This window comes from Pecten maximus, chromosome 14 (genome assembly GCF_902652985.1).
Source record: "Pecten maximus chromosome 14, xPecMax1.1, whole genome shotgun sequence".
NCBI classification, from domain to species: Eukaryota; Metazoa; Mollusca; class Bivalvia; order Pectinida; family Pectinidae; genus Pecten; species Pecten maximus.
The window spans coordinates 21062282-21083703 of NC_047028.1; the positions used below are offsets into that span (position 1 = coordinate 21062282).

Consider the following 21422-nt stretch of genomic DNA (forward strand, 5'->3'; position numbering starts at 1 on the left):
ACAACGAGGACAGGATACAAATATCCTGGTCATCGCTGCGCACCAGTACTAAATATGAATACTGTTTATTTTGATATGAGGCTATTTCGTATCACTTTTAACAAAAACAAAAACAAATAAAAACGGAACGAGAATAGTGGACAGGGGTCGAAAATTCGTTTTCAGGAACACTACAAAAATTGTGAATTTGAACTTAATAGTTCAATATTAGGTCTGGGATCCATTATCATTTACCCCGAAAACTGTGTGAAGTATGAGGTCAGCTGTTGCGGTTACTGAGAAGTAAACAGTTGTTAAGTGATGCGGGCCCACCATAAATGGGAAATGAGGAAGTAATTAAGGATGTGACATATATATGATACTGATCAGGGACGTGAGCACATTAGTGGTTTGGTTTATTTTGTTTAACGTCCTATTAACAGCCAGGGTCATTTTAGGAGGTGTCAAGCATACTAGACACAGCAGTCGACGGTAAGTAAGCTTTATGTAAAATACAGGATATACATATGTATATAATAATATGTGTCGCATAACCTCTATAAAAACAACTGTCGCCAAACTTGCCATAATGGGTTAATAATCATGAAAACGGGATTGGGCACAAATTGTAACACTTAGTCGCAGCCCTTTCCCTAAAATAACCAGGTACAGCTCTAAAAATACTTATCATAGTTATCATTTTTTTCCCGTGAGATTTTCGACTGACAAGTTTTTCCAAAGTCGAGTAAAATTGTTTAGCTTGATTTTTAAATTACTTTCCTTCTTTTTAAATATTAATCATGTAAATTTCTATATAAGCACCATAAGTGGTAAAACCTACCATGAAAGATGAATGTAACCCCTGGAATATCGAAGGATACTTTTGACCCGTCATAGTAAAATTGTCATCCTGGTATTATCAAAAGAAATGTTTATTTAATGTGGATAACTACTTTTTTGCTTGATCTTTGATATGATTTCATCTATTTTGCTATTTCAAGATGCAACGTTATCTAACAAAAAATGATCCCAAACTTAAATGCTCCGACCTAAATGGACGATACAGCTGTATGCTGAAGTCTTATTATTGTATCTGTTTCAAAATAGCTATTTAAGGTCCTCTGCACTTTTGTATACATTCCTTTGAGACAGCTGATTACATTTTTTTGTCCTCGAGATTCGCTGTAGCTCTGCATGCCTTACCTACTTTTATGACCAGGAGCACCGGTTCAGCATATAACAGTATTTGATGTTCTTTTTTCTTACAAAAAAAAAGTCAGATTTATTTAATTATGAGGATGATGCCCCCTGTCTATATTTTAACATCAGACCCATTTTGATTCTCCGACTTACCTTCGATAGTTCCACAATCCTAGTACAGTGTATAAAACATATTTTAGTATGTTTGTATATCACCTAACAACAAATCGGTCGGAAGTATTCTGACTGAAGCGGATGAATAAATGGGAAAATAGTCAGAATACCAAAAATGGAATGATAATATAACAGAGCATTGCACCTTAAATATTAGTTTATGTCAAATGATGATATGACCCTGGTTGTTGCGGAGGTGTTAAGCACATAAAAAAGTCACGTGATGAATACGGGTTAGTATTTAACAACACTTGTGATATCTTTCTTTTGGGTTTGCTTATACCATATTAATTATTGTTATCATTCCTTTTATAGGGATCAATAACACTAACAGAGCAACTCAGTTTATATATAAGAGAGCATTGCTATTTATTGTTTTTAATTAAATTTCACAGTGCATCATTTTTCCTTTCCCAATCATCTTCACTGTTGTGTGATAAATCAAGTTCAATTTTAAAAGAAAATAAATAAATCAAATACATAAATAAAATAAACAAACACATAAATAAATGAATAAATGCGTATAAAAATAAATTGCATTCTATTGAATTCATGCAAGAAATGTATTAAGACATGAATGGTTCGTGAGTCATGAGATTTTGTCATGAAATTAAAACAGGAAAATATATCATGAATCTATCAACACATGCTGCTTACACTATCTTAGTCTCTAAAAGTTTTCAATTGTGAAAAATGTCACAAAACGTCCGACACTTATTACCTAATGAATTTTACTAGGTTGAAGACAAATCGATATGGAGTGTCCGGACCAAGACGGTCACGTGTGTCAGGACGGTCACGTGTACCAGGACCATCACGTGTATCAGGACGATCACGTGTCTCAGGGCGATCACGTGTGTCAGGACGGTTACGTGTGTCAGGACGGTCACGTGTACCAGGACCATCACGTGTATCAGGACCATCACGTATGTCAGGACGATCACGTGGGTCAGGACGATCACGTGGGTCAGGACGATCACGTGTGTCAGGTCGATCACGTGGGTCAGGACGATCACGTGGGTCAGGACGATCACGTGGGTCAAGACGATCACATGTAAGTATAAATATAATGCTACAAATGTTTTAAAAATATTCTACAACTCCAACAAGGAGTAATTATGTTGTATGTTTTTAAACAGTGACCCAGTTGTTCAAAAGGTGATTACGCTAAACGCAATTTAACATCAATTTTATATCCTGATAGAATAATTTCTGAAAAAGTTTCTGGCAAAACTGTCTTGACAAAATTTTATGAAATTTCGCAGCATTCTTCAGTCTGTCTTGCCCGCCTGTTGTAAGGAATTACATACACAGGAGTAAAGGAGAAATTAGATTCTCACGAATCAAATAATTCTGCCAATCAACTTTTACCATACTAAGCGATGTAGCATAGTTAAGGTTTATGTTAATAATAAAACGAGGAGAAAAAAACAGTTAAAGTGGCTTACCCGCAGACGGACCGGTAAACGGCACATCTCCGATCACTAAATAAACTTCAGTACACGTTTCTATGTGACAAAATTAGAGGCTTTCCGACTTTATTTCTTGAAAACAATTACAGAATATGTATTTAAAAGACGTTTTAAAACTCAACCTGAGAGGGAAATGTATGGAATATAACGGCAAATCTTTTTTGTAAATCGCCGCTGCCTTTGAAGTTATCACTGTGCGGCACTGTGCACGTGCTTGTTTCTTATAAAACGCTGAAAAGTGATATTAAAACCTCATTTTTAATATTATTTATTTAATCGCAACCTGCAATAAGTCCCCGCTATAAAGTGGAGTCTAATTTGGTTGACACATCAAAGAAACAAGCACGTGCACAGTGCCGCACAGTGATAACTTCAAAGGCAGCGGCGATTTACAAAAAAGATTTGCCGTTATATTCCATACATTTCCCTCTCAGGTTGAGTTTTAAAACGTCTTTTAAATACATATTTTGTAATTGTTTTCAAGAAATAAAGTCGGAAAGCCTCTAATTTTGTCACATAGAAACGTGTACTGAAGTTTATTTAGTGATTGGAGATGTGCCGTTTACCGGTCCGTCTGCGGGTAAGCCTCTTTAAAATGGAATCAGTTTTATAATTATGGCTGAGATAGTCTAGTCGAATGACTTTAACCATGTTTCAGTACGTCTGTCTCTTTATCAACAAACCAAGTGTGTTCTGTCACCAATCGACAGTTTAAAACCACTTTAATAATTCATATGTTGTATATACGTTGTTAAATGGAAATTGACAATTTAAACTAAAACCACTTTTATTTATCACTGGATAGTCGAATAACTTGGAGTTCTAATTGTTATTTGATAAAAGAGGAACCTTTTGTACTGTATAAAATATCCAGTCACAATACATTATAACAATAGCTACCGTTGTTAAAATACAAACTATCAACATACAGTTGCAGAAAACGGGACCACCGACAACATGTACAGACACATAAGGTACGTAGATAAGGTTCTCACAAACCATTTGATATACGGTAGGTACAGATGGTAGGTATTGAATATACACCTCCTATTATGTAATTTAACCCAAGAAAAATGTATTTTGAAAGTTGCTTGTTATCATCCTTTATTGTCGACCTGTGTGAATCAAGTCCACTTGACCTGTAAAACAAAAAGGTATAACATACCATACACCGTACACCGTTCTGTATTTATCGCAGATATTTTACCTGTTATTTACCATTTTACCTGTTATTTACCATTTTACCTGTGTTTTACCATTTTACCTGTTATTTACCATTTTACCTGTGTTTTACCATTTTACCTGTTATTTACCATTTTACCTGGTATTTACCATTTTACCTGTGTTTTACCATTTTACCTGGTAGTTACCATTTTACCTGTGTTTTACCATTTTACCTGCTATTTACCATTTTACCTGGTATTTACCATTTTACCTGTGTTTTACCATTTTACCTGTTATTTACCATTTTACCTGTGTTTTACCATTTTACCTGTTATTTACCATTTTACCTGTTATTTACCATTTTACCTGTGCTTTACCATTTTACCTGGTAGTTACCATTTTACCTGTGTTTTACCATTTTACCTGTTATTTACCATTTTACCTGTGTTTTACCATTTTACCTGGTATTTACCATTTTACCTGTGTTTTACCATTTTACCTGTTATTTACCATTTTACCTGGTATTTACCATTTTACCTGTGTTTTACCATTTTACCTGTTATTTACCATTTTACCTGTGTTTTACCATTTTACCTGTTATTTACCATTTTACCTGTTATTTACCATTTTACCTGTTATTTACCATTTTACCTGGTAGTTACCATTTTACCTGTGTTTTACCATTTTACCTGTTATTTACCATTTTACCTGTGTTTTACCATTTTACCTGTTATTTACCATTTTACCTGTGTTTTACCATTTTACCTGTTATTTACCATTTTACCTGGTTATTTACCATTTTACCTGTGTTTTACCATTTTACCTGTTATTTACCATTTTACCTGTGCTTTACCATTTTACCTGGTAGTTACCATTTTACCTGTGTTTTACCATTTTACCTGGTATTTACCTGTAGAAATCAAGATTTTCTGAACCGTTGGAATTCTTTCTTATACAAAGATAATGGTTTATCAGACTTAACATCTAATAGCGATGATTTGTCGATAGTGTTTTTTTTTTATAATTTGGCATTTTCCTTGATTTTTTTTATATTAAAATCTGATTTCATGTCAGTATTCTGTTTTTTATGACAAATTATTTCTAAAATTTCCAAAATGTTTTATTACATATATTTTAATGACTTCGATTTAATTTCTACTACATCGTAATTCTGAATATATAGTTTTGATGACTAACCATCTGTTGGGTCTCTTTTTTTCGTATGATATTCGCATTTCTTTTATTTTTATATTATTTTCCCTTTTAATGACAATGCTAAACATGTAAATATTTACCAAAGAAAAGCCTAATCCTATTGGCAAGAATCGGGTTGTCGACAAAAAGCTTTTGAATTACATCAAGACGCAATGCAAATACAGAGAGAAGTTTGTTGTCCTCGTAACGATATTGAGGACGAATTTCAATAGAAATAAACACTATTGCGGGAATATCGTGTGAGTAGAGTTAAATATATTGAATAATTTTATAAATGATGAAACTAAATTATGAAAATCTCAATCACCACTACCACATGTTAATAAGTATGTACTTGTACGCAGCTGAGCAGTAAAGCCCTATGCAAACAAATAATAATATTTCAATTTTGTATATCAGTAAGTTTTTTTTTCTACAATGTCTAGCCGAAATTACGGATGCTGCCGTGTGTCGACGTTACAGTTGATAAAGCTTCTGGTCTCCACAACGGCATGTTCGACATATGTAAGTAGGAATAAGATTAGGGAGGAATGGGAGGGGCTAGAGTGGGAGGAGCTGGAGTAGGAGGGACTGGAGTGGGATGGACTGGAGTAGGAGGGACTGGAGTGGGAGGAGCTGGAGTGGAAGGAGCTGGAGTAGGAGGGACTGGAGTAGGAGGGACTGGAGTAGGAGGGACTGGAGTGGGAGGAGCTGGAGTAGGAGGGACTGGAATGGGATGGACTGGAGTGGGAGGAGCTGGAGTAGGAGGGACTGGAGTAGGAGGGACTGGAATGGGATGGACTGGAGTGGGAGGAGCTGGAGTAGGAGGGACTGGAGTAGGATGCGCTGGAGTGGGAGGGACCTGGAGTAGGAGGGACTGGAGTAGGAGGGACTGGAGTAGGAGGGACTGGAGTAGGAGGGACTGGAGTAGGAGGGACTGGAATGGGATGGACTGGAGTGGGAGGAGCTGGAGTAGGAGGGACTGGAGTGGGAGGAGCTGGAGTAGGAGGGACTGGAGTGGGAGGGACTGGAGTGGGAGGGGCTGGAGTGGGGGTTGACTGGAGTGGGAGGGATTGGAGTAGGACAAACTGGAATGGGAGGGGCTGGAGTGGAAAGGGCTGGAGTGGGATGGACTGGAGTAGGAGGGACTGGAGTAGATGGGTCTGGAGTGGGATGGACTGGAGTGGGAGGAGCTGGAGTGGAAGGGGGCTGGAGTGGAAGGAGCTAGAGTAGGAGGGGCTGTAATGGGATGGACTGGAATTGGAGGGGCTGGAGTAGGAGGGACTGGAATGGGAGGGACTGGAGTAGGAGGGACTGGAGAATGAGGGACTGGAGTGGGAGGGACTGGAGTAGGAGGAGCTGGAGTAGGAGGGACTGGAGTGGGAGGGTCTGGAGTGGGAGGGACTGGAGTGGGAGGGACTGGAGTTGGAGGGACTGGAGTAGGATGCGCTGGAGTGGGAGAGTCTGGAGTGGGAGGGACTGGAGTAGGAGGGACTGGAGTGGGAGGGACCTGGAGTGGGAGGGACCTGGAGTAGGAGGGACTGGAGTAGGAGGGACTGGAGTGGGAGGGACTGGAGTGGGAGGGTCTGGAGTGGGAGGGACTGGAGTGGGAGGGACTGGAGTGGGAGGGACCTGGAGTGGGAGGGACCTGGAGTAGGAGGGACTGGAGTAGGAGGGACTGGAGTGGGAGGGACTGGAGTGGGAGGGTCTGGAGTGGGAGGGAGCATTAACTTTGGGTTTGATTTGCCTTAAAGCTGTAATTCCTCATGCACCAATGAGTGTCACTATAGAAAATGTAGCTATGTAACTATCGCCATACATCAGAATTTTTAGACGCGATCTGATAGTATAGATAAAATTTAAAGGTGACCTGGGATATTGTAGAAAATCAAGCTATGACTACCTACATACATTAGAATATAGACGTAACCAGACAGCATAGGTAACAGTTAGGGGTGACATACCGTATAGTGTATGTAATTAATAGCTCTTTTTTTCTACTGGAAAGAATTATCATATTTAAGTGGAAAATCTTAGTTGGAAACCTTTCCTTAATTCATGTAATGTTTTCTTGGAAAAACTTTGAGTGAATTCCCTTTAAAAACGGTGTTGTTCCGGGGCCTGCAACAATAAATAAGATAATTCAAATGTATTTCATGACCTACAAATATATGATAATGTACACAGTACTTATCTCCCGTATTGTCAGACTATACACACTTGAGAAGGGGATTGTGTTTCCGCTGTTACAGTAAACAGGAAGTGTATGAAACATCTCTCAGTCTCCTCCGTCTCCTCCTAGTACGTGTTCGAGGGAAGTGGTTCTAGAACGTGACCCTAATGTTGTACGATACTGCGGAAAAACATGGCAGATACTGTTTGCTGGCCCCCAAAACGAGCTTTGCCAAATAAGTCGGAAATAAACATCCTGTGAGTCCCCCTCTCAAAAAAAATAACTGCAAAGATAAATGATCAGAGGCGTGTATCTTGTATTGTCTAGGAAGAGGAAAAGTTACACAAGTTAACATAGTCATTTTAGAAGTTACATTCTTCAGACTCAAACACTTATCTTTTTAGTTGATGTGCCTGATTCATATGTGGAGTTATGTCTCCCTCAGACAATAGAGAAACAATACACGACAAATGTAAGATATGATGACAGAAACCCTGTATTTAACGAGACGAAAACATTCACAATGAAGAAAGGCATCGACAACCCAGTAATAGGTAAGATACTACTTCTAGTTCATCTGCACTGAGGCGCCTCTTTATGAATCTAGTTGGTTCCGTTTCAGTTGATAAGACTTCTTCTTTCTTTCTTTCTTTCTTTCTTTCTTTCTTTTTCTTCTTCTTCTTGGTGTGTGTATGTGTTATTTCTTTATCACAAATCTGTTAGCAAATCAAGATTATTCTTATTACAGATATCATGGTTAAAGAGAAAAACTGGGTTCTTGATGGTGTTCACGGACAGTACACTGGCAATCTCCAAGAGACACCGAAAGTCATCAAGCTCTATAAGGTATGTATGTAGTATGATGCACTGATAACTTGTTTATTTTAATTATGGCCGTCATTGTTTTAAATCTGATCGACACAGCTGATACATTTTAAACATAAATTTGTCTTCACTTATTAAACTTGATATGGATATTTATATACTGAAATTTTTTTTTACTGTCACGTGATAATTAATGTTGTAATATATAAGGATTATTTTACTGTCATGGCGTATTTGATATTTTGATATACTTAAAAGTTTATTTTACTGTCGTTAGATATTTAATATTGTAATATACTTAAGGTTTAGTGTACTGTCTTGGGTATTTTATATATAATATACTAAAGGTTTAGTGTACTGTCTTGGGTATTTTATATATAATATACTAAAAATTTATTTTACTGTTGTGGGTTATTTAATATTATAATATACTAAAAGTTTATTTTACTGTTGTCGGTTATTCAATATTATAATATACCAAAAGTTTATTTTACTGTTGTCGGTTATTCGTTATTATGATATAAAAGATATACTAAATGTCTATTTTACTGTTGTGGGATATTTAATATTATGACATACTAAAAGTTTATTTTACTGTCGTGGGATATTTAATATTATGATATACTAAAAGTTTTTTTACTGTCGTGGGATATTTAATATTATGATATACTAAAAGTTTATTTTACTGTCGTGGGATATTTAATATTATGATATACTAAAAGTTTATTTTACTGTCGTGGGATATTTAATATTATGATATACTAAAAGTTTTTTTACTGTCGTGGGATATTTAATATTATGATATACTAAAAGTTTATTTTACTGTCGTGGGATATTTAATATTATGATATACTAAAAGTTTATTTTACTGTTGTGGGATATTTAATATTATGATATACTAAAAGTTTATTTTACTGTCGTGGGATATTTAATATTATGATATACTAAAAGTTTATTTTACTGTCGTGGGATATTTAATATTATGATATACTAAAAGTTTATTTTACTGTTGTGGGATATTTAATATTATGATATACTAAAAGTTTCTTTTACGGTTGTGGGATATTTAATATTATCATATATACTAAAAGTTTATTTTACTGTTGTAAGGTATTTAATATATAAAATATAATATATAAATATACTTAAAGTTTATGTTACTGTTGTGAGATATCTTATATGATATATAAGGTTTATTTTACTGTCGGGGAATTTAAATTTTCCTGTACGCATATTTGCTAAAAGTTTCTTTTACTTCCGTTCACATCATTATACCACTTTGTTTTGCTATTTTCATTTGAATAAATTTGATCTGTTTTCAGAATGCAGAACTGAGACTTCACACAAATGTTTATCTGTAAGTACATTTAGCATGAGATTTATAATATCCTCCATTCCATCTTCTATCCTCACCACACACTGTAATTAATTATAAATCCGACCATGTCATCAGGTATATGAAATATGATTACATGTATTTGGTCATAGCTCACAATAAAAACCAACTTTTTCGGAAATTTATCAGTCTTCCAAATTTCACATTTCTTTATCAGGTAGACTGAGATACCCAACTGATTTGAATTTTTTGAAATGGAATATATCGTTCTTTTTTATATCATATTTCATAAGTCTATTCAAATCTTTCATAACACTATTCAATTTCAATTTGTTTATTGACCTTGAGCTTTACAGCTCATCAGGACAAATTATGCAGAGAATGGACAATTAAAAAATAGGCGATATACATTAAATAATACTTTTTCGTATTTGTGTAGCATCATATATATATATTTACTCAACATTGATAAATCTTTGAAATTAGTTGTACATATTAATTGGGTCAACTTGAAAACATATGTTTTTTTTCAGTAGTACTTTTTAATACATCTTGACCATAGGGTTTGAAAGAATTAGCAAATTAACAGAACGTGATACTCGTCTTCTATGTCGCTAGAGTTACAGACTCTACACAGACGTTCATTTCTTACAATATTTCGATAACGTCCTGTGTCAATATGAAGGGTTTGTGCCGATAGACGAATTCTAGTCAAAGCAATTCTATTCCGTTTTGGGATGTTTTTATATAAATACTATTCTGGTGAGATATCATCTACTAAATGCCAATACAAATTACATTTTGAGGAACTACATGTATATAATAACTTAAGTTATTTTACTATCGTATATGAGGTGTATATACTAGTGAGATGTAAATTTAATGTCTGACTTTGACTTTGACCATTAGCTTGCGTCATCTAATGTATTTCTCTGTGTAAACAGGCATCGCTCAGACCTTCGTCAAGGTCCGGAACTTTGTCAGGGAGAAAATGATTTCCGACGAGCGAGGCGTCCATTCGTAGTCAAAGCCTTGGAGAAACTGCTCGGTCATCCTTTACCTACGTCGGAGTCGGATCGGGTAAGTGCATGTAACAGGGTCCTTGAGAGGTGTTTCAATAGTGTAAGAACACGTTTTGTCATATAATTGAAATGTTCTTGCATGGAATACAGTTATAAATCGTATCTTAAATATTGAAAGGCACACGTGTTATAACGCTATTGTGACGTCATAAAATGTATGATGTAAGATGCAGTATGTGTTTCTCTACAAAGACAATCGTGCGACCTTCTATGGTATTAATTTGAGAATAAATTATCAAAAATAAAAAAAAAATTGATAAAATACTCTTTCGCGCATGCTTATTTCATATTCATTAAATTCGTTAAATAATTCGATATGCCACTCGTATAAATGCTTCGTGGAATATCTAATTATTGAACTCATTTCATGGATGCCAAAGGACATAACCACTGTCAACACTACAGGGTATTGAAGTGTCCCTACGACCCAGAATGAAACATTTAACCCTATGGTGGTTCGAATCCCAAAGAATAATTTATGTTAAGAGGGTCATTGTATAATGAATTGAATGCATATTCATTATAAATACTGCTGTTTGTCGTCCCTTTCATCATTACCGAGTCCTAGGAGGAAACTGCTGTTTTAAGTTCAGCTTTATTTATAACTAAATTCCGATTTAGAATTGTTAATAACTTTTGTTACTTTTGTACACTTCATCCAACTTTTAAACAGGTGCCCACAATAGCGGTGCTTGGGTCTGGAGGTGGGTTTCGGGCTATGATGGCGATGAGTGGGGTCTACAAAGCGCTGGTGGACACAGGATTACTGGACTGTGTGACCTACACTGCCGGTCTGTCTGGGACATGCTGGTAGGTACCTTACATAACCTGAATATTCATATATGTCATAATTACATCATTATGAAATACCAATGATAACATTATAGTATGCATATACTAGCTCATTTTTCTTTAATCTGCAATACCTCTTAACGAGAAAATATAATTTTGATCAGCGATGGCATTCTTCATTAAACCTTTCCGGTAAAACATAGTATCGGTTCTGGTTTGAAATGGGGATTTTTTCACGAAAAAGTCTCTAGGATCAAATTAAATGAATTTACACCGGATAATAGATACCAATTAAAGTTAGGACGTTTAACGCATATTGTCGTACACAGGTACCTATCTACACTGTGTTCTCACCCCGACTGGCCCGATGTTCACCCCTCCGTGATTGAAGATGAGTTGCGAGGATGTGTAGGCAAGTCAGTGTGGGAGACGATCATGAGCCTGAAGACGTTCTTAAAGAGCTATAAAGAGAAACAGAACCAAGGCAAACCCTGGACATTCACCGACCTGTTCGGCCACTGGATAGGACAGACGCTTATCCCTGATGTAAGTAATGTGAACTGCTAATCAAGTTACTGTAAAACATTTATTTTTCGCGTGGGATTTATTTTCGCGTTTACATGTACGAGAAGAGAGTAAATCGCGATCACTTGTCCGAAAATAACACATTTGTATGGCGGCAAAGCTATCGGTTAATGAGATATGACTCTTTATGAGTCAATGAATCTAATAGCTCATCATTCGATAATTTTATATCATTTTCAGATCAGAGTTCGCGAAATTAAGTGTTCGCGAAACCTAAGTGATTTACGGTATATCTGCAAAAGATAAGTTAGTAAAATGACCGACGTCTTGAGCTTTTCAGATTTTCTGTTATTACCGCCAATATTGAACATACGTAAACATGCTGAACGTGACTAAGCTCAAACAATGGTGCTATTCAGTGTTTATCTACTAAAATATTATCATATTAAAAGTTACTCTTTGATGAATACTAACTAAACACATTAACTCATTATAGAGAATGTACAGTAAGTGGAGTGACCAGCAGGTTAAGGTCCGTGACGGACGATGTCCACTTCCGCTATTGTCCTGCGTCCATGCCAAGGTCGATACACCCGTCAAACAGTTCCATGGTAAGTAAAACAGGGATGGATGGATGGATGGGTGGGTGGATGGATGGGCCCGCAGGATATTTCCTATTGTACATTTCCTCTAAAGCCACTTTTGGAATTGCGTGCTGAGATTTGTTTTCAGTACACACAAAATCTGATGTTTCGAATAGCATACTATATATAGAATACCTTATGATATTTTTCCTGCAGAAAAAAATGTATTACTGAGTGTCCACAAAACGGCTTAGATTGGCACCCCTCTTCTTTCTGCTCCGTAGTATCCTATCACTTTTAACTGGCCAAGGTTGGCCAAGAATACATGTCTGGATGGACTTCATATGTCATTCCGGTGTGTCTTGTAAAGGTTTAATGCCGGGTGCTAAAATTTGAATTATTTCACTGGTATCGATTAATGATGATCTGTTCCTTGTTCATACCTTGCTGTTCTAGTAATATACTGTAAACCTGGTTATTTTCGCGGGGGGTAATATCGCGATTTCGATATGTAAACTATACGCTTGGGGGTAATTTTCGCGATCGATCCACCTATTTGTAGTTTAAGATTACGTAAATGGATATCAAAATAATCATGCTTGGGGGGAATTTTCGCGATCAAAAGGACTCCGAGTAATTATCGTAAATTTCCCCTCGCGTAAATGTCCAAGTTTACAGTAAATTGATATACTATATGGCGAATTAACTTTATTTTCAACTTCAGAATGGCTTGAAATTTCTCCGTTTGAAGTCCATTTGCCGAAATATGCCACGTCCTCGAAGATGGAGGATTTTGGTAGCGAGTTCTATAAAGGAAAGATGACGGCCGAGAAAGAAGAATTACCACTTCACTTTTTGATGGGTGAGTTTCCATCAATAGATCTGTAACTAAGCATGTGTAAGTCAAAAATAAATAGTCTCTATGTTGTTTTAATTGATTAAGATTTCAGTATCGGGGACATTGGATACAGTTTCTTTGTCAGAGACAAATAATATAAATAAATTATTATGAAAATTTTACAAAAAGTACAAGTTTCCAGATCTTAAAATTATACAATATGTTCGATTGTTCTCCCCTTAAATTTAAACAATATGCACAAGAGTTCAAGTCTTAGATTCAACCAATTGTACAAGTGTTCCCATCTTCAAATTATACAATACGTTTGGATGTTCCTTCTTAGATTTATACAATTTGTACAAGTGTTCAAGTCTTAGATTTATACAATTTGTACAAGTGTTCAAGTCTTAGATTTATAGAATATATACAAGTGTTCCAATCTTAGAGAGATATAATGTGTTTTTTTTAATATTTTAGTGATGTAATTTATACTTATTGTTTAAATATTTTGTAATAGGTATATGTGGCAGTGCCTTTACAGCTCTCCATAAAAGTTTCTCAGAAATGGAAGCTAAGTCAAAAAAACTTTCCCGATCAAGTAAGTCAACTTGTATGTGAAAGCTAAAACCTTTCATGAAGTTTTACCTATCTCTATATGCACGTAATTAAATGCACCCTACTTAATATTATCGTCTCTAAGATTGATAATAATATTTCATTTTAATATATATATATATATCATACAACATAGCGTCATACTGTTTAAATATCTTACATTAATACGATTTCGGTTGAAAATAATTTTTTGTGTTGTTTGTTATTGTTGACTATTTTTTGCGTGTGTTTGTAGCTTCTCTTGTGTTAGAGTAAACGTGTAAACATGTAAAATGTTAACATTTTACAGCACGCGGAAGTTTGGACGATATGAACAATACGGACACAATGGATGAAGACTTGTGTGTTTGGATTGATATTGTCAAGGGAATCCTCAAAAGGTAAACATTATCACATCTGATATTGATATTTTATATTTTCCAAGTTATTTTTTCGTAATTATGTCTTAAAACCATAACAAAACCTTCTGCTCATTAACCATTGAAATAAACTATTTTCATGGCCAGCTAAATCACGGAAAATCACGTTATTTTATTGTTAGTAAATTTGGTTTGGAACAAATTCTTTTGACGGGCCACTAAATTTCTCAAAGTATAATATAGTATTACTCTCTCTGACTAAGTTGTGGAATAAATTACCTGGACGATCGAACTGGCCGAGCAGCCAAAGTCAACAACTTCATGCACCAGTTGACACTAGATGAAGTGGAAGAGGAAGTGGACGAGGATGATCGACCCCCTGATTCGCCTGACAGTAAGTACAAATCACAACATACCTATATAATACCTATCTAGATGTACACTGTATATACTAGACATGTTATCAAAGTGTATCTTAACTCGAAATTAACCTAGAATTTTTATCAAGACGGCTACATATTCGGAACACCTGGTCTTGTTCTCCTTCCCCACAGTCTCCATGTAAATCTATAAATCTGTCTGTTTCCCCCCAAATATCCCCAGCCTTTATCACTTTTGGAGAATTTTGCTTGCATTTTAATGGGTTTTTTTTGTAATTTGATAGTATTGTAATGTGATTAATTTGATTGTGTATTATGTATAAATATGTAATTGATATAAATCCATGGTAGTATAACATATATACATATGACGTTTTAAACGTGACAATGGCGTATTCTGTCGTAGGCGTGTTCACCTGTGCCCGTCAACCGATGTCCACGGACGACAAATACATGTGTCTCATAGATGCGGGGCTGGCCTTCAATTCACCTTACCCTCTAATCCTTAGAGCAGATCGCCAGGTCGACCTCGTCCTCTCATTCGAGTTCAGTGATCGGGGAAAAGACGACAACCCACCGTTCAAGGTTTGTTTAACAACTTGTGTTGAAACTGATGTTGCCCGCCTCTTTAATATTGGACATGATTTTTCTGTAAATGCTTTGAATATTAAACCGATAGATATATATTTATGTTCTGTTATCGCATATACACAAATGGCTATGGCAAACGTAGGATACACTGTGTTGTATTCATTAATTCCTTTTCTCCGATGTAATCCATTCCGAAGCCCGAAGAACAAGATATGTACCCCACTACACACCGATCGTAAGAGGTAAAAGTGGACCCATACAGAATTGTGGGGGAATTCATACATGTTTTCTGTTCAGGGGACATTGAAGAGATAAGTAAACGACCTGGTCACCAATATCAGCACTTTAGAAAAGATTCGTTCTTTTTCTGTCTTTTCTGTGTTTTTTGTCCTCCCTTGGTGTTACCTGTCATCATACTAGTATGACCTTGCCGGTTTCGAGGACATTATACCTTGTAAGACCATTATTTCCTAATCAATATAAACATACAAAATATTTCTCCTGTCCCCCATACCGTACTAGTCCACCAACGGGCTATACTTTTAAGTTATGTCTGTACGTCCGTCTTTCTGTCCTATCTCACATAATCGTGTCCGAGTTCTATCTATTTCATTGTTTCATGCTTCGTAAACACGGGTTCACCTAGGTAAGGTAGTGTGTCATTTATCAAAAGTAGATCACTCTGACCTACATTTAGACTTTTGGCCTACATCAAGGTAAAGTTTGCCCGCGCTCTATCTGCTGCACTATCAGTCACTAGAACTTCATACTGCGATTAGCGAAATCGTCTTGTTTCCCTTAATTTCTGTATCTAAAATTAAAACAATACCTTTAAACGTGTATTATCGTTCATTACAGGACCTGTTATTGGCCAGGCAGTGGGCTGATGTTCACAAGGTCCCCTTCCCGCCAATCAACATAGAACAGTACAAGAGCGAACCCGTAAAGGAGTTGTATGTATTCCAAAACGAGGCTGACTTAACCTGTCCCATCATTCTTCACTTCGTCCTCGTCAATAACAAATTTCGTCACCAGTATAAAACAGGTGAGTATCATACTACCATGCTTCTTTAAATGGATATACCTTTACCTACTACTTGATATAAAACATGTAATTGTATATGTGTGTGTGTGTTTTTGGGGGTTTTTGTTTGGGGGGGGGGGGGGGGGGGGGGGTCATATTTGTCCTTAATAATATCGCCTTTGCTATCATTGCGAACACAAATAAATTATTTGGCCGATGGCTAAAATTCATGCATGACGATTTTACCTATTCCTCATACACAAATCATTCGTATTTAGTACAAAATAATTCACACTTACTTTGGGACCGGCCTTTTCTGTGATAATTGTTATAATTCCCAGTTCCCAATTCATTCATTGGTTGTAGAGCCTCTACATTATTTTGTCACGATTATCTTTTATAGATGTCTATCAATATAATTTTTTTTTAGATTCTACACAAACAGAAGAGGATCGTGAATTTGCTGACTTCTCTGTGTTCGATGACGATATATATGACAGTATCAACTTTGAATATACCGAAACCCAATTCCTTCGTATTTCAAAACTGATGGAGTTCAATGTTCATCACAGCCTGGACACTGTCAAAGAATACATCCTGGAGGCTGTAGAGCGACGCCAGCATTGTGTCTCTTCGCCACAATAATATCCAAAGTTATCCAAGAACAGTGGTCGTCTCCCTTGAGGAATCCGACTAGGTGCATTGGTTTAAACAGATTTTATACCAATGTTATAGTGGTTGTTCAGCATTCCATTCCAGATTCACAGTAAACTGAGTTTTCTATTAATTATTTCCTCTTTTTTTTTCGATGACAATCCATGTCACAAAGTTAAAACGTAGGTCAGAGGACACTCTGGTTACAATCATATTCGTGTGAGTAAGTCATCAACAGTCAATTAAACTGCTAAAACGGTGGACAAGAATGTTCTGTTGATCCACAGTCAGTGTCTGTCACTTTTACCGTAACATTCAGACGACACTACGGGTCGTATGTGAGGGGGTCACTCTTGAAACATTGATGAAATACCCAGTATGATTTTTCCATACATCATAACGTGTACTTGTGCCTGCAATCAACAATGATTTTGTCACTCCTGTATATCTGTGCACGTGCGTTGTCTTTCTTGTTTCATCTGTTGTTATGATTTAGCTTATTTATTGATTTCATGATTTTGTAATGTATTGTGTAACATACACTACAAAATCCCATTCGTTTGTATACGTTCACTTGGTGTTGATACATCATTTAGAAATAACATTAATGTGAATATGCATTGGTATATATCTGAACCAGTGTATGGTATGAAAGTATATAACTGTTCCAGGATATCATTACTATTCATCGATGATCATAAATCGTGTCGGATGTTTTATTTTTATTTATGGTATATGATCATGTAGAAACCCTGTGTTAACCGAATGACCTGCCACAAAATATGTGGATTTTTACTGAAGTTGAAGTGAAATAAAACAAACCGTCTGTATTTAAAATGTGACGTCATAAAGGCACTCCAAGTCAATGAGTTTTCCGCGGATTTCCAGGAAATAAAATATTAAATGGACCTAGCTCACAGGTTCTAGTTCCCCTATTTTGTTGTAAACCCTCTTTGAAGGAGGAAACAGTCACAACAATTTCAAATAGGGAAGAAAGGAAAATCAGCTGTGTAGAAAGGAAGTCGGTGAAATTCCCCGAGGAAGGTGCGATTCACCGAAAGCTTGTTAGAAGAGTGGATGCGTTAACATATCAAATAATTTCATATTAAGACGATAATTGAATAAAAGCCTGTTATTTATGCTATGAAAAACCTTTGTTATTTATTAACAGATGGTGTATTTATTGTATTTGATGAGCTCATCTCCTTAAAGTATTTTTAAACACATTTTACAAATGATTACTATTCTATTATTTGCTAATGTTGAAACTATATTCACTGGTACCATAATGTTTTAAAAGTTTTTATCAAGTACTGTATATTTAGAAAAAGAAATTTCAAAATAGAAATGTTTCCGAGACTATTGTATTGGTAAATCTATCAACAAAGAATACCTATACAATAACAAATCAAACTCAAAATCAATTAAAAGAGGACAAAATTAAATAGAAATATAGCTTTACATGGAGGCTTCTTAAATACTACAAGGAGAATAAGACCATTGGCACCGGAATAGTAAGCGTTGTCTTCACAACCTCAGATGAGAGTTGACGACGGAACCACTAGGCTATTTATTGATCCCCATGAATTACTCTGATAACATTGTAGATTTATTAAGACAGTTATCGCCCGCAGGCTCGATTGAAAAGTTATTCATAATAAACAATAAATCCATTTTTGTCGTTAATGGGTGTTTTTTTCTTCTCTCTCTCTCTGAATCAAGGTAAAAGATTCCGTAAAATCATATTTTTAGCTGATTTCGTAGGTACATTGAATAAATGCACAGAATTACCTTAAGTATTGATGCCTATGTTTTCGTAGTTTCATAGGACTATGAGTTAAAAAAAATTAAATTGTTTGCAAAATGTATGAATCTGCGTAGCGAATTCTTACAAAGTTTGGAAACAAATTTCGTTTTCATACCCATATGAAACTAAGACATATTGACTTTGATTCTTATAATTAATTTCTAAAAATGTATTTCTAGTTCAAAACACTTTTATGTGCAATTTTACTTAATTATTTTTGGGATTATTTTAAACAAATCAATACGGGATGTTTATGGTCGTATTGTGATGTCAGGTTTATTCGCGATATGTACGTTTTTTTTCATACAGATATGAAAAGAGGAAAACTCAACCAAAAAAGCTGCATTCCGCATATAAACAATGGAAAATTATTATAAGCTGTTCTAAAAGTCCTTTTTAATACTGGTGTATACCATGGGTTCAAAGTACTATTAATCTATGACATAGAGTTACCATTCCACAGCATGATTACTTTAACCACGGATTTTGAGTCCTATAAAATATGATTTAACAGTTTGTGTTATTTATAGAGTATTCATTCGTATTGTACATTGTTGATGCCCATTTTGACCTGTTATATACAACTGTTGACACACAATGCCCACTTAAGTTTCAAGTATCTTGACATGATGAATAACGTTCAAACAACAATATCCTTTCCGTGAAAATGCCTTTTGTACACTCAATTATCAATATATAATAAGAGGAAATGTTGTATCGACATATATCAAAGCTAATATACACTCCCTTTTTAATGAAAAATATCAATTTGCGTGGAAATGTCCAATCTTTCTACATTCTCAGACAGCGGTTTTTGTTGCTTTTGTTTATCTGTTTTACATCAGGTAACAAACACATACTCTTAATCAACTATTTGTCATAAAATAAAGGTTAAATAAAGGTTATTTAAACACAATAATCGATGGCTAATTAGTTTATAAATTTCATGCACAAATATCACAGACACTGCTACTGCTACTGGTAAATGGTTCCGACTTTGTGTTTTCTACATACGGGACTATAACAAATAAGATATATATATATACCTGTATATAGACATATCTTAAAAAAACTGGATGAGAGTAAAAACAATTTCCGGAAGGTTTTAGCATAAAATTAAAACTAACTTGGTGCAAAAGCCAAACCAGAATGCTGAAATGTAAATCAAACAAATCTACAAAAAATCTGATATAACGGGAAAAATTTTTCTACAATTTAGATTCACATGGACACCCTTAACAAAATACAAATATAATTAGACAAACTGTTCCGAATAAATTAGCGCCTTCTGCTTCATCAATGGCATCAGTTAACTCCACCTAATGTTACGTCCTCAAATTAAGAACAGTGGTAGTGAAAATAGAGCCAGCAAGCGTATCATGGAGTCAGTCAACATGCAAAACCTCATTATATATATTCATATTTACCTATTTACATATATGTAGCAAACCAAACTGATATACATTTTATGGAGAGAAACCCCTATTTAAAGAGCTTTATGTTGGTTTTAGTAGTTTTCACTTGCGAAATCTGAAGTATTTGATTCCAGATATATTATGTTATGGAATACAATGATAAATCTTTAGTTGCAGTATACAATGATGTGCACTGTACATATATTATTCGATACAATCACTGAAAATTGTGCTTTGCAAGAAAGTTCTTTTGGTCAAATGTTTTTACGGCAAATACAGTTTATATTCAAACAAATAACTGTACGACAGATACTAATTCTACATTTATTAATGATAATAAGAACATATCACATATCAATCATATGCATGAATAAGTCAAGAGTACTGTATACTACATACAAATGACATAAGTGTTGCAACACATGTTAACACGTACAATATACACACACTCATTCCATCACTCGATCCAACGTAATATATGACCAATCATAAACAATTTAAACATAAATTGGCGAATGGGGCAGACTCAGCTTACTTACACTAACCTAAAAATATTATTTACCCCTTGACTCGGTGTAGCATAGTTTGTGTATATATATGGTGGTATAATAGCTACAAGAGCCGGACGAGGGGCAGATAATATGAAACTTGTTCATAACCCTCAACTCGGTGTAGGCAAGCTGTATGTAAGCATTACTACAAGAGCCGGAAGAGGGTATGGAACAAGTCTTCAAATGATATGCTAGCCCTCAACTCGGTGTGTTGCCGAAACTACAAGAGCCGGAAGAGGGGTACCAGTATTTGGTGACGTGACCTCAACTCGGTGTAGCTGTATACGTACACAAGAGCCGGAAGAGGGCTTATGCCAAGACACAGCATCTTCAACTCGGTGTAGCTGTAAACTACAAGAGCCGGAAGAAGATCTGGAACGCCTATATTTGAGAATTCAATGTAATCAATTATGGGGTAAAGCGAATAGTCATCAAATTACCACATTTGAATGTTAATGAGCGAATAGCTAGCCTTATGAGCAAATACCTGCATAAATCATCAAATTACCACATTTGAGTGTCAATGAGCGAATTCCTCATTTATATTACATTAATCCGAGAATTGCCTCCTACCTAACCGCGGAGTCTGCCCAATAAAGGGGAGTGGCGGGGATGGTGGTGGTTTCAATTCACAATTCTACTGCCTACAAAATGGCTACTGCTGCTGAACTTGGACTGACTGACCACT

General features: G+C 35.6%; 1 protein-coding gene across 1 annotated transcript; it reads left to right on the top strand.

Moving 5' to 3' along the window:
* Nucleotides 1–373: 373 nt before the first annotated feature.
* LOC117342819 (cytosolic phospholipase A2-like) lies at nt 374–18105 on the top strand. The gene is made up of 18 exons (XM_033905078.1): nt 374–471; nt 2092–2407; nt 3757–3799; nt 5630–5708; nt 7761–7910; nt 8105–8202; nt 9504–9538; nt 10462–10597; nt 11273–11409; nt 11721–11937; nt 12413–12527; nt 13225–13362; nt 13856–13936; nt 14243–14333; nt 14576–14706; nt 15099–15277; nt 16142–16328; nt 16738–18105. Exons 2-18 carry the CDS (start codon nt 2109–2111, stop codon nt 16950–16952), a joined length of 2331 nt encoding a protein of 776 aa, XP_033760969.1. The 5' UTR covers nt 374–471; nt 2092–2108; the 3' UTR covers nt 16953–18105.
* Nucleotides 18106–21422: the final 3317 nt, after the last annotated feature.

Excerpts from the sequence above, each read along its gene's own strand:
- LOC117342819 (XM_033905078.1), top strand. The coding sequence starts at position 2,109 with ATGGAGTGTCCGGACCAAGACGGTCACGTGTGTCAGGACGGTCACGTG. Across the intron at positions 2,408-3,756 it reads GTGGGTCAAGACGATCACAT|TTGCAGAAAACGGGACCACC; the intron begins GTAAGTATAAAT and ends ATCAACATACAG. Across the intron at positions 5,709-7,760 it reads CAACGGCATGTTCGACATAT|TTGATGTGCCTGATTCATAT; the intron begins GTAAGTAGGAAT and ends TTATCTTTTTAG.